We start from the raw sequence: 16084 nt of genomic DNA, 5'->3' as shown, positions 1-16084 counted from the left end.
AGGGCCGGACTAATAAAGTTAACTCAGTTTTACCCAGTACTGTATGTATAGTATATATACTATCCTTCGCCAGCGGGCGGGCCGGTCAGAGACAGGAGGCGGGCCGGATCCGGCCCGCGGGCCGGCCTTTGCCCAGGTCTGCTCTAGGTTATAGTCTGAAGCTGACGACAGACGATTTTAATAACACTCCACCATCCCTCTGTCGTGACGGCGGCGACGAAGGTGTACATTTTCTTGGTTGTCTCGGGGCAAGATAAAACTCAAGCAACTGGAAGGTGCTGTCACCTGTGCATTGACGCCGTACACACCACTCACCCCCTGTGATCTTATTTTTGTTTAACGAGACAAATGCTTTCGTCCTATTCAGAAACAGAAAGGATGCGAGTTTCTGTATTAGCACGGAGATGCTTGCTTAGAGTGTAGCGAGTTAGGAGGACGAGAAGAAGGGGCAGGGCTTGCGAAGAACCGAAGCAGGCTTATATCCTTACGAACCTGGACAGGGAGCCGATGGAGAATAAGGAAAAAAGGTTTTGTATGATCATTTGTGTGCTTGGAGCTGTTGAAGGGCAGCCGGACTAACGAGAATACCAGCAGTCACGTCTTGATAAAGGTACATGGAGGATGTAGGCAGCTCGATCGGAAAGATACTTTATTGGCTGTGCTGATATTGCGTCGCGCAAATATGCAGTTCTGCAGGTTAGAAACAAACTTGTCTAAATACATAGCAGACATCACAGGTTCCTGGCTGGAGAGGAAAGTGAAACATGTGCCATTCTAATGAATTCAGGCACTGCGTCAAGAAGCATGACTGACTTTCTATGAATCAGCAGAGCCGTCTTTTCATCATTGTCTGATTTTGCTTACAACCATCCAAGACTTAACTTCGAAGATACATGATTCGAAATTCTTAAAAGCAGTGCGTGCCATCTGAGGTGAGACTGTTGATCAAGATAAATTAACAATTGTTTTGGGGGTATTTTATTTTTATTTATTTATTTATTTTTTTAGCATCTTAGGGGAAAAGGACAAATTCGGAACAGGGAGGTAATTTTTCTTATTTTTTACATCAAGACAAGGCTTCATTTACGTAAAATGAAAGCTTTAGAAGGGGTTTAACCACAGCAGTCTTGGGTGATTGGGAACACCTGATGTCAAACCGTGATTGATAATGTGGGTCTAATACAGGAGGGCAAATTAAAACACTCAAAGAGAATGTTGGTCGGGATCAGATCAAGCATACGTGTGGGTTTGGATATAAGAGCAGTGTTCTTCATATCATTCTCAGGCATAACAGTCACAGTTTCTGACATTGGACAGGGTACAAATATCTAGTTCAGCCCGAATATCGGCAACTTAACGAGAGAAAAAAAAAAATCGCAGAAAGTCTGAGTAGCTGACTAAATGGATACTTAGTTGGAAGAGCGGCGACAGTACAACTGTCAGACGACTACATATGTCAACTGCAGTTTGGAGATATAACGGCTGGAGATCTCATGACACAAAAACTTGGATTTGGCTGAAGCGGTGCTCATTGTGCAGTCGGATAGACACCCGGCTGAGGGCGCACCTTTTCAAACTTTATTACCTTTTCACACCTCAGTCAAAGCGCGTCGTAAAATTCTCTCCCCTGCCCTGACACAAGATAGTGATCAAGGGAGGGGTGTTGCCCACGTCAACTGACGACAGCTTCACTTTATATAAATCTTGTATTGCTAAATATGCCATCAGATACCACCACGGAAGATATGAATCATAAAGTCGACATTTATGGAAGCCGTACTTTGAACAGGCGGTCCGGTGGCGCAGCGGTTAGCTCCTGTCACCAATACAGTGAGGGCTGCCTTGCCGTGATGTAGCTTTACATGTTGGTTTGGCATAAAACACCAGTCTCCCCTCCCCCGTTCTTTGAGCGACAGCTGCACTCTACATCTGTCGGTCTCATGTCATTATCATGAAAGATGGGAGCTGCAGTCTTCATATCACCTGTCTGTTAGAAAGACAGCTGGTGCCATAAAAAATGGGAACATATTTCTTCATATCCCGCCTTTCCAGATATTTCCTACCCTTCCTCTATAGTTTCCCTGTTCAAAAGGAGTGAGGTAAGAGAGAAAGATAATGTCAATGGTACAAGAGACAAGGAAATTATCGGCGCAAATAAAATTTCTGGAAACAATTATGCTTAAAGACAGAAAGAAACTCACTGTTTACTATTTAAAAAATTCCTTCATGATCCTTTTTCGCTTGTTTTCTTGTAATCAGTGATTTTCTTGTAATCTTGGTGCAGACTCAGAACTTCACTTTGATTCAAATTGCTCATTACCCATGTCAGTGATGCTACAATCGTACAGCTTGTAGAAGAATGCTATCAGTAAGCCATGCAAATACACTCGACTCCCTTTTCTGATTTGGGCACGACACTAAGAGAATTATTAAATGCTGATAGGATGTTGTCATAGGACACCAATCTGAATGAAAGACCCTCAGGAAGAAAAAAAAAAGATTGACATCGCCCAACCTACATTTGAATATGAAGAATCTATACACAGGTCAGTTAATAATAATAAGTTCATACAACAAGAAACTCACAAATGAAATAAGTTTTGCATAGCTTTTCCGCAATATTTACATAGAAATCCAAATATTGTTCAAATGCATAATTGCTCAACAATAATAGGAAAAAACACTCATCTCAATTTTTCTTTCATATTTTAAATAAATGTATGCTAGAATATGGACACATAAAATCATAACTTTGATTTCATAAACACATTTTTGCAGTTTATACAATAATTTAGTTATGATTGGATTACTTTTAAACTCATGTTAGAAGTAACAGGCCAAAAAAAAAAGCTGTATGTTTGTGCAGAAACATGAATTTATCACATATGATACATATTTACAACACTTCTTTCAATACATTTTGAAGACATAGATTCATTGAAGAATGTGTCAGAATATATATATATGATAGAAACAGCAAACAAAACCACTTGATGGAGTAATTTTCTTTTAAATGGAATGCTGGAAGTTACCTTGAAAGAGATGTAAGACATAAGTATAGGCCACCGTTTGGCATGAGAAAGCTCTCTTAAGGCTTGGTGCGAGAAAGCTGTCATAAGGCTTGGCATGAGAAAGCTCTCACAAGGCTGGCTAGTGTAAGATCATGTACCGGTAGTACATGTACTAGAATGCAAAAGGAGCTAACTGCATCACCTTCCTGCAGTCCATTCCCCGCTTAAAAAAGTGGAAAGAACGTGTAAACCATTTAAGAACAAATTGAGTATCATAGGTTATCTCTCTCTCAATATATATATTTTAGGCATATAACAAACAGGTTAGGAAATTTTGAGGAAAATACCGGGACATGTAATCTGAGCAGATGCATTGAAGAGTAGTTTCATTATGAGGTGTTCTCTCACCAAGTTTCAGCAGCCTTTCATTATATGAACAGTGAAGAAACTTCTTTTTTGTGCTTCATGTTAATAAGAATAATATTTGATGATAAAAAACTTTTCGACTGAATTGGACCATTATGCATCCAGAAATCAGCCTAATACAATAACAAAAATAGTATGTGTTGCATTACACTGTTACTTAGGCTTGTAGTTTTGGGTACAAGAATTTAAGAATACTATTATTTTGTTATATATAGAAAAGTGAAATCCACCAGCTATCATAGACTTAGTCATCTAAGCAAGCTTGTTGGAAGACATCTATATATTATACTTTGAGCACATGCAATAGCTGTATTGCATGGTGTATTTTGTACAATTTTATTTTTCTATTTTACAATAAAAAAAAATACATATACCACATTCATACATAATGACTGAAACATGCACTAACATACAAAATAAGAAGAGAGAGGGATTATACACAATTGCCATATTGTGCACCCAATGTGTATGACACAACTCTGAAATGTAACTTACTTTCTTCATGGAAAAGCTGGCATCTGCTTTATTGTAATGTTTGTATGCAGCCAGCTACTTGCTGATTTCCACATTTTCTGAGAATTATTGTGAGAATCATGCATACACTGTACAAAGGCAGATTGCCTTGAACAGTTTCTTCCTGTTTCAGAACAAAATCTTTGAGATTTGTTTTCACACATTTTGCTTTCTTTCATAAACTTTTTTTTATTGTTCTACTTGGTCACCATTCAAGTTTTATCACCGAGAAAGGGAGATTCAGTTCTTCAGATTAAAATTTGCTTTTGTAAAGCAATGTTTATACATACATTGACTGGCAGTTTCAATGCAATTATTGCTTGTGAAGTAACATGAAATTTCCACACAAAAAAAGTACTGCCAAAAAGACAAACTGCATATAAAAAGCTGTTTTTCTGCTGCCAAATTAAAGATGCCTTCTGGCACATCTGCACTGCTAATTAAAGAATGACAACTCTGTTATTTATAAACAGCATTCACGTGGAAAAAAATTGTTTTTTTTATCTTCTCAGTCCAGTGCTCTCTAGTGACAATCTTTGAGGTTTCTTTCCCCTCAGAAGCTGCTACTGTCTCTGATGAACCCCATGTTGAGATAAGTTGTAGGAACTTCACTGCTTGCTTGTGAAGGAGACATAGATGGCACATTTCTGCCATTTATGTTATTTGCAGACAAGGACGTAGCTGAGGGAAACTGAGAATTTAACATGTTGTTTTCGTCAAGGTATTGGTAACTTCCTGCCGAGTGTCGACCTCCTGTGTCTGGAATATTTGTCCCACTGATAGCGTTGACCTTCATGTCAGCATTTAAGGCTCGGCCCACCCTGTGGTGATTGTCTTTTTCTCTTGTGAAGCTCTTGGATTCACTTCCCATATTGGGCAGCTCACTTGGCGAGAAGACATGAGGCTGTGCTGGAGTCTTGCTCTCTGCCCGCTTTCGCAAGAACACAACATACACGATGGCACCCAAAATGGCCAGCAGCACCACACCAGCCACAGAGGCACCTACTATGATGCCAATTTCATGGCTGTTGTTACCAATTTTTTCTGAACTGTCACCATTGGAATATAAGGTATTTACAACTTTACAACTATAGACATCATTATTTAATATGTCATAGGCATAGATACAAATGCTGTAAGAGTGTCCAGGAGACAACCCTGAAATCAAGTAGATATTTTGTGTTTTAGGGATTTCACCAGAAACAGTTCTTGCAGATGATTCCTGCTCTGTGTGTATCACCCTAAAGTAATCAAGGTTTGGATAGTTTGTTGTTAGAACCCATTGGACTTGAATAGATACATTGCTCTTCTCTACCACAGTGATACTAAGAGATGGCTTAACTGTTGGCGAAGTGTTTATGGCACCAGCTGGCAAGGTAGTAGTGGTATAGAGGTCGAGGCATGGTGGATCACTTCTTAAGAAACTGCATGTAAAGTTTCCAGGTTTGAATGAATTTAAGAGCTTGTTAGCTTTGTCTGGAGGAGAGGCGCATGTGTCACTCTGACTAACAAAGATCATCTTCTCATCTATGGCTTTCAGCAGCCAATTTAAAGTACAGTCACATTTAAGGCGGTTTCCAGTCAAGCTTATCTGAAGACCTTGGTCTCTGGAATATTGGAAAAAAGCACAATTGCTAATGCTATCTATTCCATTGTTGTCTAGGTAAAGCTTTGCAAGATTACGTGGGCCCATAAACTTCATTTGCGTAACTTCAATGATGTTAGTGGCATTGAGATACAGCTCCTTCAACTGTGTCAGCTGGCTGAAGGCATAATTCTTGATGGAACTCAATCTTGTGCCATCTAACTTTAGTACTTGAAGAGAAGTTAAAGAAGGAATTCTCTGCCACAGAGTTGTTTCATCCACTGGTGTCCCAGACAGCACAAGCTGTTGCAAGCCTGGTGTTTGCCCTGGAAGTGATGCCGGTAAGATGAGATTTTGACTTGTGATCTGCTGGCTAAGATCCAAGGACTGAAGCCCTCTCAGACCCTCAAAAGCTCTGCTGTCAATCTGGGAAATCCTGTTTTTGGCAAGACTGAGAGTTGTCAGAGAGCCAAGAGAAAGAAAAACAGCGGCTTTTAAGGTGGTCAACTGATTGCTTTCAAGGACCAGGCTGCGCAAGCTAGCTTTGTTCTGAAGAAAGGGAACTCCAGGTGATAAGTCACTTATGCCTGTCTCAGACACATCCAGCATGCTGAGAGTTGTGAGATTTTTAATAGGATCCAGAACAGAGGTATTTTGTATTCTGTTTTCATGTAGAGAGAACGTTTGCAAGTCATAAATCCCCGTGAAACAGCCGTCTTCTAGTTTTTCAATTCTGTTGTAGCTAAACTGAAGTGTTCGGAGTTGACTGTTATATTCAAAAGCTTTGTTGGATAAATATTGAAGTTCAGTGCTTTTCATGATTAAGGTCTGTAACTGTCTTACTGATCGAAGTGCGCCAATGGGTGGATATGGACCTATGGACTGATGGTCTAATTCCAGATAGGTGAGCTGAGAAGGCAGGGCGAGGGGTTCGATAGATATGAGATTATTGTGCCTCAGGGTCAGTGACCTTAAGGAAGTCATTGTAGACACCACACCATCTAGTAAGTCGTTGTTAGGAAACTGAAAGTACTCTAGAGTCAGAGCGTTCAGTCTGGTCAGAGTCTTTAGACTGTTGTTTAGAATTGATATATTGGCCTGAGCACCAAGAGAAAGTTCCACAATATCATTCTCCAGTCCAAGAAAGGCTCTTGGATCAAAACTTGTCAGCAGGTTGTTGCGCAGATCCAGTCTTTGGATTCGTAGTCCTTGAAATGCCATTGCAGGTATTGTGACTAAGTTGTTGTCGGACATGGTCATTTCATAGATGATATGTGTAGATGACCCGGTGATGACTGGCACTCGAGTGTAGTTTTGTTTACGACAATCAATGGCAACAAATGAATCATTTATGGCACCATTTATAAGAGCCCCAGTGCAGGAGCAGCCACTTGGAATGACTGTTCTTAAGTCTGTGCACTGGGAAGGCTCACCATTTGATGTTGACAGCCACATGAACCCCAGTATAAGGGCAGTCAGTGTCACATAGGTCTTCATAGTAGCAGTATGTAGTATCTGCCTGCAACAAAATAATGCAGTGACTGTAACTGATGGAAAAAATATTTAGTGGTGTACTTGTTACAGACTCAGTGGAGTGAAAGCCATTTTCCATGTATATGTGAACATGCTGATGATTGAACACTTGCCTGTCCTAAATGGATTGGTTTGTTTGTTTTAAATTGTGGTAATTAGTACATTATTACCAATGTAGTCAATTAAAAATCTTAAGGATGGAGAGTTTCTACTGTTGTAAGACTCCTGTTCATCAGTTCTGTTGCTGTTTCAGATCTCTTCCAAGCATATGCTCTTGCATTATGGTTGCATGCAAGCAAACACACATTTGGAAACAAGAAATTATGTGAAAACAGAAAAAAACCTTTATGTGAAAATTTAACAAAAATCATCTTTCATTATACATAATATCCACATGAAGTTTCATTCTTATTATTAAAAGATATTTTAAGAAAAGGCTCCAATTAGATAAAGGGAAAAGGGGGTGGACAGTAGTGAACACATTTGGCCTACACTGCAGCAACAATGCTGGGCAGAGTTGTGGAAAAGAAATTGAGGTTTATATTGCACATTATAAGATCCTTGCTATCAAATTGTGGTGTGGGGGGGTGTTGGGGGTCTGACAATACAAAGATTAAGTACACAGAAGCTGTTGTAGTATATTGCAAGTAGAATGTGAATTTGTTGAGTGAATGTTATCTCCTGAAGGATGAAAGTGCACCAAGACCATTTCTTCTTTCCATGATCTTGACGTATTTTTCATGTTTATGACTGCTCATTGGTTAAAAGCAGTTGCACCTGTGGTTTACTGATATTAAGATGACATTGCAGAAGAGTTATAGGAGTTTGGTGCTTGAACAGAAGTTTTGGGTATGGTCCCATTGGGGAGATGGGAATGGAGCTAACAAATGTAACAGAAGGGAGAGTGGGTGTGGTGTTGTGTGCACTTTATTCCACAATGGTAAAGGTTGAGTGCTATTTTCGTATAGTTGCAATTTCTATTTTATAATCACATTTTGTTTCAGTGAAGAAATATATTACACTAGTCCTCCATAATTCCTGCGCCCAAACATGTTATTAAAATTAACTCAGTCTATTACGGTTTACAAAGGTGTGTAACGTGATTTTCAGAGATTTCCTTTTTGTAGAGGCGAGCCCTGAAGTGAGCATGTTTTGAGTTGAATAGTTAATGTCTCCAAGTATGTGTGTGTGAACTGACCAGCAGGGGTTCACAAGGCTCACGTTTCTAACAGGCGTTAGTGTGTGTACGAGGGAACAGCTGGAACAATTAGACAGTTGGGAAGTGTTAGATGTCGAGACTGTCATGTTTGGGAAAGATGTGGCACAGTTGGCAAAACAAGCGCTTCGTCTGTCCGCCACAAGTGGCGACGGCGACTCACCTGGAGGTATGTGACCTAGTTATTGCTTGCCACCAGCATCAGGGGTCGCTGAAGCACGCACAGGTAAGGATGTCGGCCAGCTGGAGAAAGTGTGACTTGAAAGAAGTCGTTAGGTCCAGAGCTGTCATTTCTGACGATCACTTCGTATCGTATCCTGGGATTCGAGACACCAGCAATACTTGCTTCCGCAAAGTTATTTACACCTGTGTCACGACACGCGTGAGTCAACCAAGCCAAGAAGTGTCCTCGCCTACGCGTGTTTACACCCCTCCGTGTGTTTGTGTCGCAGAAGACGCTCGTTTGATTGGCTGAAACTGACGGTCACGTGCTACAAGGTCGTGCGCAGCGGCGGGGTGATGGCGCACAGTCTCGTTGTCGCTGTTACCTGCGGACGACAGCCAGGGGAGGGAGTGGCTGAAATACTCCTCGAGAGGTACACACGGGGTGCCGCCGAGTGAAACGATTGTCATTATTGCGGGGTAAACGAACTTGGCACTGAATGTAACACCTGTTCACAGGGATTGATCTCATGGGTCACCATAGCGACTAGCGTCTTGTTGTTGAGACCACGTGGGCACTTCAGGGGAAATAGCTTGTACAGGCAGTCCCTGTGCTACGTCGGCCCCGAGTTAGGATGTTTCGTGGTTACGACACATTTCCCATTGACTGTATAAAGCCTTGTTTCCACTTTAACGTTGTAAACGTCGTTACGCCGACTTCGTGTTTGGTGCGCAGCGGAAGAATTATAAACGTATTTTATGTTTTGTGATTAAATTACTGTTTTAGGATTGGAAAAGTACTTGCTTACAGTATGTTAATTATTTACTTACAGTATGTACGTATGTGGTTTACGACGCGACGTAGGAACGGAACAACGTCGTAAATTGAGGACTGCCTGTAGTCTTTGGCTTGGCGTAATTCTGATCTTTCTCACTCGATCCCCCTCTCGGGTCTTATGCAAATTTTTTTCTTCCATTATATTAGCGCGAGAACGCAGTTAGATACACTTTTATCACAATCGAAAGGGCGGGAAGTGACAAGGTGGAATTCCTTAAACAGAAACAGGCCAAACCACGAATTGCAGAGAGGGGAGCCTTTTAGCAATAGATAACGACCGCTCAAGCCAGTTTGACGGTGTCTTTGTTTTTGCGGGTGTCATTGGACTAGTTTTAGTCTTATTCTCAATCAGCCACGCGGATTCTTAACGAGGTTTGTATCATTACAGGATGTGCTGGACCCTTGTAGGCCTGTAGACAATCCTTTTTTCTTTTTTTTTTAATTGTGTGGGCCGACTTCGTCGAAGAACATTGCGTTTATCAACAGCCGACATCCAAATGGAAATGCTCTACTCTCGACTTGGGGTGACATGCACGTATTATTCTCCCAAATTGTCCATGTCGACCGCAGGCATCAGACGAGAAGTACAGGTACACGTGCCTAGCTGTCCCGTCTATCCCGTAATGAAAATTCCTTGCTTGTCCCTAAAAAAATGTACGCTATTATTATTATTCACTTAATATACGTTTATGTTATGAACAAAAACAGATTTACTGAAATCTGTGATTGCCTTGGCGGGCCGGATCAAATGATTTCGCTGGCCGGACGGCGGACGTTATCCCCATCCCAGTTTAAGAGAGGAGTTGGAGTCTCAAGACTGATGTCAATTATTTTGTAGTCGGGAAGCAATAAAATATGTCAAGTACGGAGATGAAAATATAGATGGTGTTGGCATGCCTGAAGGAGATCCCATCGAGTCTGTGTATCTATCACTTTGACAGACCCAGTACGTGGCCTCAGAAACTAGTTCACGAAACTCCTTCCCGTCATCATCCCTCCTACGGTTACGTGCCGACCATCCTGTCTACGGCCGGGGGAAGACGCAGGGTCAAGGTGTCCACTCCTCCCCATCCCCTATTCAGCGTCGAAAAAGAATCAAATACGCATTTGAAATGACATTGGCTGGTTGACAAGGCGTATCGGGGGTTGATCGAATGGAAGTGATTGTCAAGAGCTGGAATGATTGCCAGATTTCACTTAATTCAGTCGACAGAGTTTTCCACCCCCACCCACCGAGACTATATATAAATCAAATCGGGATCATTTAAACCATTTTTGATTTTCTTCTACTCCACCTTGATGCACTTTCCTTTGACCGTCATCGCTAACCGAAGCAAGCTTTCAAGCGCGGTCGGGAAATAAATTTTAAAAAAGGGTGGTGGGGTAGTGGAGCATGCTAAAGATTAGGCGGGAAGGCAAGTGGTCTCGACAGATCTGCATAAATTAGCATTTTTTTTTTCCGCCAGAAAAAGGCCAAGGAGAGGGGACGGAGAGAACTGTAGCAGAGTCCTTACAAACAGCCCCCGCCCCCAGGCACCAAGTTTTGCGAAGTGTTGGGCTTTGATGAGGGTTAACTGGAGGACGTTGTTGAGTGTGGGACAATACTTGTCAAATGTTTATCACGCTAGGACGGGGTGATTGTGTTCATAACCCGGAGTAGAGACAACCGGATAGCTTTACGAGTAAACTATTTTTAGCAAATGACTCATAATCTTCAGGAAGGTGTTTTTTCCTCCTACGTCTAAAGTATGCATGCCATTTGACTTCTGATCCCGTTTCATTAACTCGACTTTTGTTATATGAGCAATATTTCGAGTTTTTGTCTGTAATGGGTCAGGGCAGAGAGAAAAGGGTCCCAGTAGGATGTCGATAGCAACCGATGTGTGGAACAAAAAAGTTGGTGTATTTATATATACTCACCATTTAGTCATAGGTTTTCCCCAGCAATCTAATTATTTCCTGCCCCTTCCCCCCCCCCAGAAAAGCAGTATCATACGTGCATTATTATCTCTTGAATAGCGAGTGTTGCTACTTGCTATTTTGAGGTCAAGACTGGAGAAACCTGTTTTAAGGGCTACATATATTGTAACTGTTGCTTAAAACAAGTCATCAAAAAACGTTCAACATACGATCTCTGATATTATGTGCTGTTTACATACAAAAGCTTTTGTGGCAAAGCGCTATATAAATTCACTTTATTATTATTGAAATGTATTTTGGGAGTAATAGATGTAGAGTAGCAGAGATTAAATTTTATGGCACCGCTTTCTGCTTAAACATAGGCTTAGTGCGTGTGGTGGTAGTGTGTATGTGCGCGCTCGTGCTTGTACCTACGAGTGTGTACTATGCATTGCGTGTGCTTCCTTTCCTTTTTTTTTCTTTGTGTGTGTGTTGGGGGTTGGTGGGGGAGACAGCAAGAGGGGATGATGGAAACAGGTGTTTATATTGACTGGTGTATGATACAGTGGCAATGGAACAAACTCATCACAACAAAATCTTAGAATATAATCAAAACAGCAGCCTAAAATATGACCAGTTATTTTGAGAGAATCAGAACGAGTCAGGCTCCATAGCCAGGTAATAATTCTTACAGCGATAATTACTTAAGTTACAGAGTTTGCTGGATCATGCAGTGGAGAGAGAGAACTGTGTATACAGATCATTGTTTTTAAAGAGGTGGGTTTTGAGACCGGACTTTAAAGCACAGAAGACATTTCGAAGAGAAAGGGACAAACGGTTGGGAGCAGAATAGAAGGAGCGTCTGTTGAATGTCTCCTATCTGCTGCTCGGCACGGAGAGGAGGATGCTACAAGCAAGAACGGAAAGACCACGTGGTCAGTAGCTCGTGGGGCATGCAGACCACAATAACACAAACCATGGCGATCTTGTAATCAAGCTGAAACTGACAGCCCTTGGCGGAGGAGAGGTGTGGCAAGCTCTGCTTATTGCTGTGGACGGCAGTATATACAGTACTTAGTTCTGAGCCCTTTGAAGCTTGTCCAGTACGCGATAGGAAGAGCGACGAGCAGAGAGCTGCGGTGCTGTAGTGGGAACAACACAACAACACAGAACCTTTTGGGGGCAGCTCCTGTGAATGGTGTAACGGTTGAGTGCTCTGTCGGTCAATGGATAATTCTTTTCTGTCTTTCATTCAACACGCTTCATTAAGATTCCAGCACTTCGTTACCACACTCACACATGTCTATTCACCGAATCAGTAAAATAGATCAATATGTATATTTATGTATGAAACAAAAAGAGTGTATAATTTAAAGGGAAGATCCATAAAACAATACATATAGTTTACATGTAGGTCTGAACTTGTAATTTTAAAACTTATCTCTTCGATGTCGCTCGCCTCACACAATGTTCACAGTTCATAATCCAATGTTCACAATTGACAGTTCTTTTCTTATGACATCAGAGTACCCTAAGTCTAACCTCGCGCTGGCGTAAACTTCCAATACAATAGACATACACTGAGTCCAGCAAACAACAACTTTCTTCCATCTCTGGTCACCCTTTGATCTTGGACCGATTCAGGGAAGTTCGCAGGTACTAAAACTTTTTTACTCCGCTGCCGTGTGTTCAGGCCAGCGTGTCCCGTGTCACTGGTCAGATTTATGGGCCCCGCCTTGACCATCGTGTCAGCCGGAGCCGTGGCAACGACGAGTCCACTGTTGTCTGTTGGTGGTCTAAACTCTAAACAAACTGTGCTAAAAGTAGAAAATACCTTTTCTACAAATCGTTGGATGTGATTGATTCTGGGAAGGTATTGACTTGGACTTGCAGAGTGCATCGATGTTAGATTCACAAGACAACGACGCGTCGACCATGAGTGATGCTCACCCCCAGAGAAAGTAGAAGATAATATTTCAGTTGACTCTCAGAGACCGTTGGTGCGCTTGACTTAGGAGTAGAAGGGCGCAGGCTTGAGTCTGTTCATGCCTGTGGCTGGAAAACTTATGTTTTCCACCGAGCAGTGGGCCAGCATAGATTGGTATTTGATTTATCAGGGAAAATAAAGGCGTTGGAGGCCTTCTGCATGGCATGCCCTAGACATAATAAACCACTTAAGATTGCTCCATGACTTTAAGTTAAAACTCAATACCTTTAGCGAAGATCACAATAAGAGCCTTATGAACAACCCAGATACAAGGGGGAAAAAACCTGGTGTGTCAAGTGCTGATGACAGAAGTGATGAATAACTGACATCTCTGTTGACATTTTCTGTTCTCTCTCTCTCCACTGCAGAACATTACAGTATTATGTAATGGAAACATAAAGTGCATTAGCGAGTAAATAATGAGAAAATAATGTTATATGCTTTTTTTGTTGACTCGGTCTTTCATTTACAAAGATTTGGGAGTCAGAAGCTCTAAGCTTGTCTAAGAAATATGGACCTTAGGTAGATTTATCTATGGCACCAGCTGGCAAGGTAGTAGTGGTATAGAGGTCAAGGCATGGTGGATCACTTCTTGAAAAACTGCATGTAAAGTTTCCAGGTTTGAATGAATTTAAGAGCTTGTTTGCTTTGTCTGGAGGAGAGGCGCATGTGTCACTCTGACTAACAAAGATCATCTTCTCATCTATGGCTTCCAGCAGCCAATTTAAAGTACAGTCACATTTAAGGCGGTTTCCAGTCAAGCTTAGTTGAAGACCTTGGTCTCTGGAATACTGGAAAAAAGCACAATTGCTAATGCTATCTATTCCATTGTTGTCTAGGTAAAGCTTTGCAAGATTACGTGGGCCCATAAACTTCATTTGCGTAACTTCAGTGATGGTAGTGGCATTGAGATACAGCTCCTTCAACTGTGTCAGCTGGCTGAGGGCATAATTCTTGATGGAACTCAATCTTATGCCATCTAACTTTAGTACTTGAAGAGAAGTTAAAGAAGGAATTCTCTGCCATAGAGTTCTTTCATCCACTGGTGTCCCAGACAACACAAGCTGTTGCAAGCCTGGTGTTTGCCCTGGAAGTGATGCCGGTAAGATGAGATTTTGACTTGTGTTCTGCTGGCTAAGATCCAAGGACTGAAGCCCTCTCAGACCCTCAAAAGCTCTGCTGTCAATCTGGGAAATCCTGTTTTTGGCAAGACTGAGAGTTGTCAGAGAGCCAAGAGAAAGAAAAACAGCGGCTTTTAATGTGGTCAACTGATTGCTTTCAAGGGCCAGCCTGCGCAAGCTAGCTTTGTTCTGAAGAAAGGGAACTCCAGGTGATAAGTCACTTATGCCTGTCTCAGACACATCCAGCATGCTGAGAGTTGTGAGATTTTTAATAGGATCCAGAACAGAGGTATTTTGTATTCTGTTTTCATGTAGAGAGAACGTTTGCAAGTCATAAATCCCCGTGAAACAGCCATCTTCTAGTTTTTCAATTCTGTTGTAGCCAAACTGAAGTGTTTGGAGTTGACTGTTATATTCAAAAGCTTTGTTGGATAAATATTTAAGTTCAGTATTTTTCATAATTAAGGTCTGTAACTGTCTTACTGATCGAAGTGCGCCAATGGGTAGATATGGACCTAAAGACTGATAGTCTAATTCCAGATAGGTGAGCTGAGAAGGCAGGGCGAGGGGTTCGATATATATGAGATTATTGTGCTTCAGGGTCAGTGACCTTAAGGAAGTCATTGTAGACACCACACCACCTCGTAGTAAGTCGTTGTTAGGAAACTGAAAGTACTCAAGAGTCAGAGTGTTCAGTCTAGTCAGAGTCTTTAGACTGTTGTTTAGAATTGATATATCAGCCTGAGCACCAAGAGAAAGTTCCACAATATCATTCTCCAGTCCAAGAAAGGCTTTTGGATCAAAACTTGTCAGCAGGTTGTGGCGCAGATCCAGTCTTTGGATTCGTAGTCCATGAAATGCCATTGCAGGTATTGTGACTAAGTTGTTGTCAGACATGGTCATTTCATAGACGATATGTGTAGATGACCCGGTGATGACTGGCACTCGAGTGTACTGTTGTTTACGACAATCAATGGCAACAAGTGAATCATTTATGGCACCATTTATAAAAGCCCCAGTGCAGGAGCAGCCACTTGGAATGACTGTTCTTAAGTCTGTGCACTGTGAAGGTTCACCATTTGATGTTGACAGCCACATGAACCCCAGTATAAGGGCAGTCAGTGTCACATAGGTCTTCATAGTAGCAGTATGTAGTATGTGCCTGCAACAAAATAATGCAGTGACTGTAACTGATGGAAAAAATATTTAGTGGTGTACTTGTTACAGACTCAGTGGAGTGAAAGCCATTTTCCATGTATATGTGAACATGCTGATGATTGAACACTTGCCTGTCCTAAATGGATTGGTTTGTTTGTTTTAAATTGTGGTAATTAGTACATTATTACCAATGTAGTCAATTAAAAATCTTAAGGATGGAGAGTTTCTACTGTTGTAAGACTCCTGTTCATCAGTTCTGTTGCTGTTTCAAAACAAGCGTTTAGTCTGTCCGCCACAAGTGGCGACGGCGACGGCGACTCACCTGGAGGTATGGGACCTAGTTATTGCTTGTCACCAGCATCAGGGGTCGCTGAAGCACGCACAGGTAAGGATGTCGGCCAGCTGGAGAAAGTGTGACTTGAAAGAAGTCGCTAGGTCCAGAGCTGTCATTTCTGACGATCACTTCGTATCGTATCCTGGGATTCGAGACACCAGCAATACTTGCTTCCGCAAAGTTGTTTACACCTGTGTCACGACACGCGTGAGTCAACCAAGGCAAGAAGTGTCCTCACCTACGCGTGTTTACACCCCTCCGTGTGTTTGTGTCGCAGAAGACGCGCGTTTGATTGGCTGAA

General features: G+C 41.7%; 2 protein-coding genes across 3 annotated transcripts in view; one reads left to right on the top strand and one right to left on the bottom strand.

Annotated features, from left to right (window-relative positions):
* Positions 1 to 16084, top strand: part of LOC112569828 (autophagy-related protein 2 homolog B-like) — a 54331-nt gene that overhangs the window by 16599 nt on the left and 21648 nt on the right. The window lies entirely within an intron of this gene.
* Positions 2284 to 16067, bottom strand: LOC112569829 (leucine-rich repeats and immunoglobulin-like domains protein 2). Of its 2 annotated transcripts, XM_025247842.1 has the most exons (3): positions 15772 to 16067; positions 13712 to 15453; positions 2284 to 5315 (listed from the first exon to the last, which is right to left on the bottom strand). In XM_025247842.1, the coding sequence occupies exons 2-3, from the start codon at positions 15429 to 15431 to the stop codon at positions 4504 to 4506; spliced, it is 2532 nt and encodes an 843-aa protein (XP_025103627.1). In that variant the 5' UTR covers positions 15432 to 15453; positions 15772 to 16067; the 3' UTR covers positions 2284 to 4503. The 2 variants fall into 2 exon arrangements, with proteins under 2 accessions (XP_025103627.1, XP_025103629.1); XM_025247844.1 differs by lacking the exons at positions 13712 to 15453; positions 15772 to 16067 and adding an exon at positions 8448 to 8744 and having other exon boundaries at positions 2284 to 7054.

This window comes from Pomacea canaliculata, linkage group LG8, assembly GCF_003073045.1.
Source record: "Pomacea canaliculata isolate SZHN2017 linkage group LG8, ASM307304v1, whole genome shotgun sequence".
Classification (NCBI taxonomy): Eukaryota; Metazoa; Mollusca; class Gastropoda; order Architaenioglossa; family Ampullariidae; genus Pomacea; species Pomacea canaliculata.
Note: the sequence above shows the minus strand (reverse complement) of the source record. Positions and strands in the feature narration are given on the sequence as shown.

Coding starts and splice junctions, on each gene's coding strand:
- LOC112569829 (XM_025247842.1), bottom strand. CDS start 15,431: ATGAAGACCTATGTGACACTGACTGCCCTTATACTGGGGTTCATGTGG. Junction 5,316..13,711: donor CACTACTACCTTGCCAGCTG/GTGCCATAGATA, acceptor CCTTGCCAGCTG/GTGCCATAAACACTTCGCCA.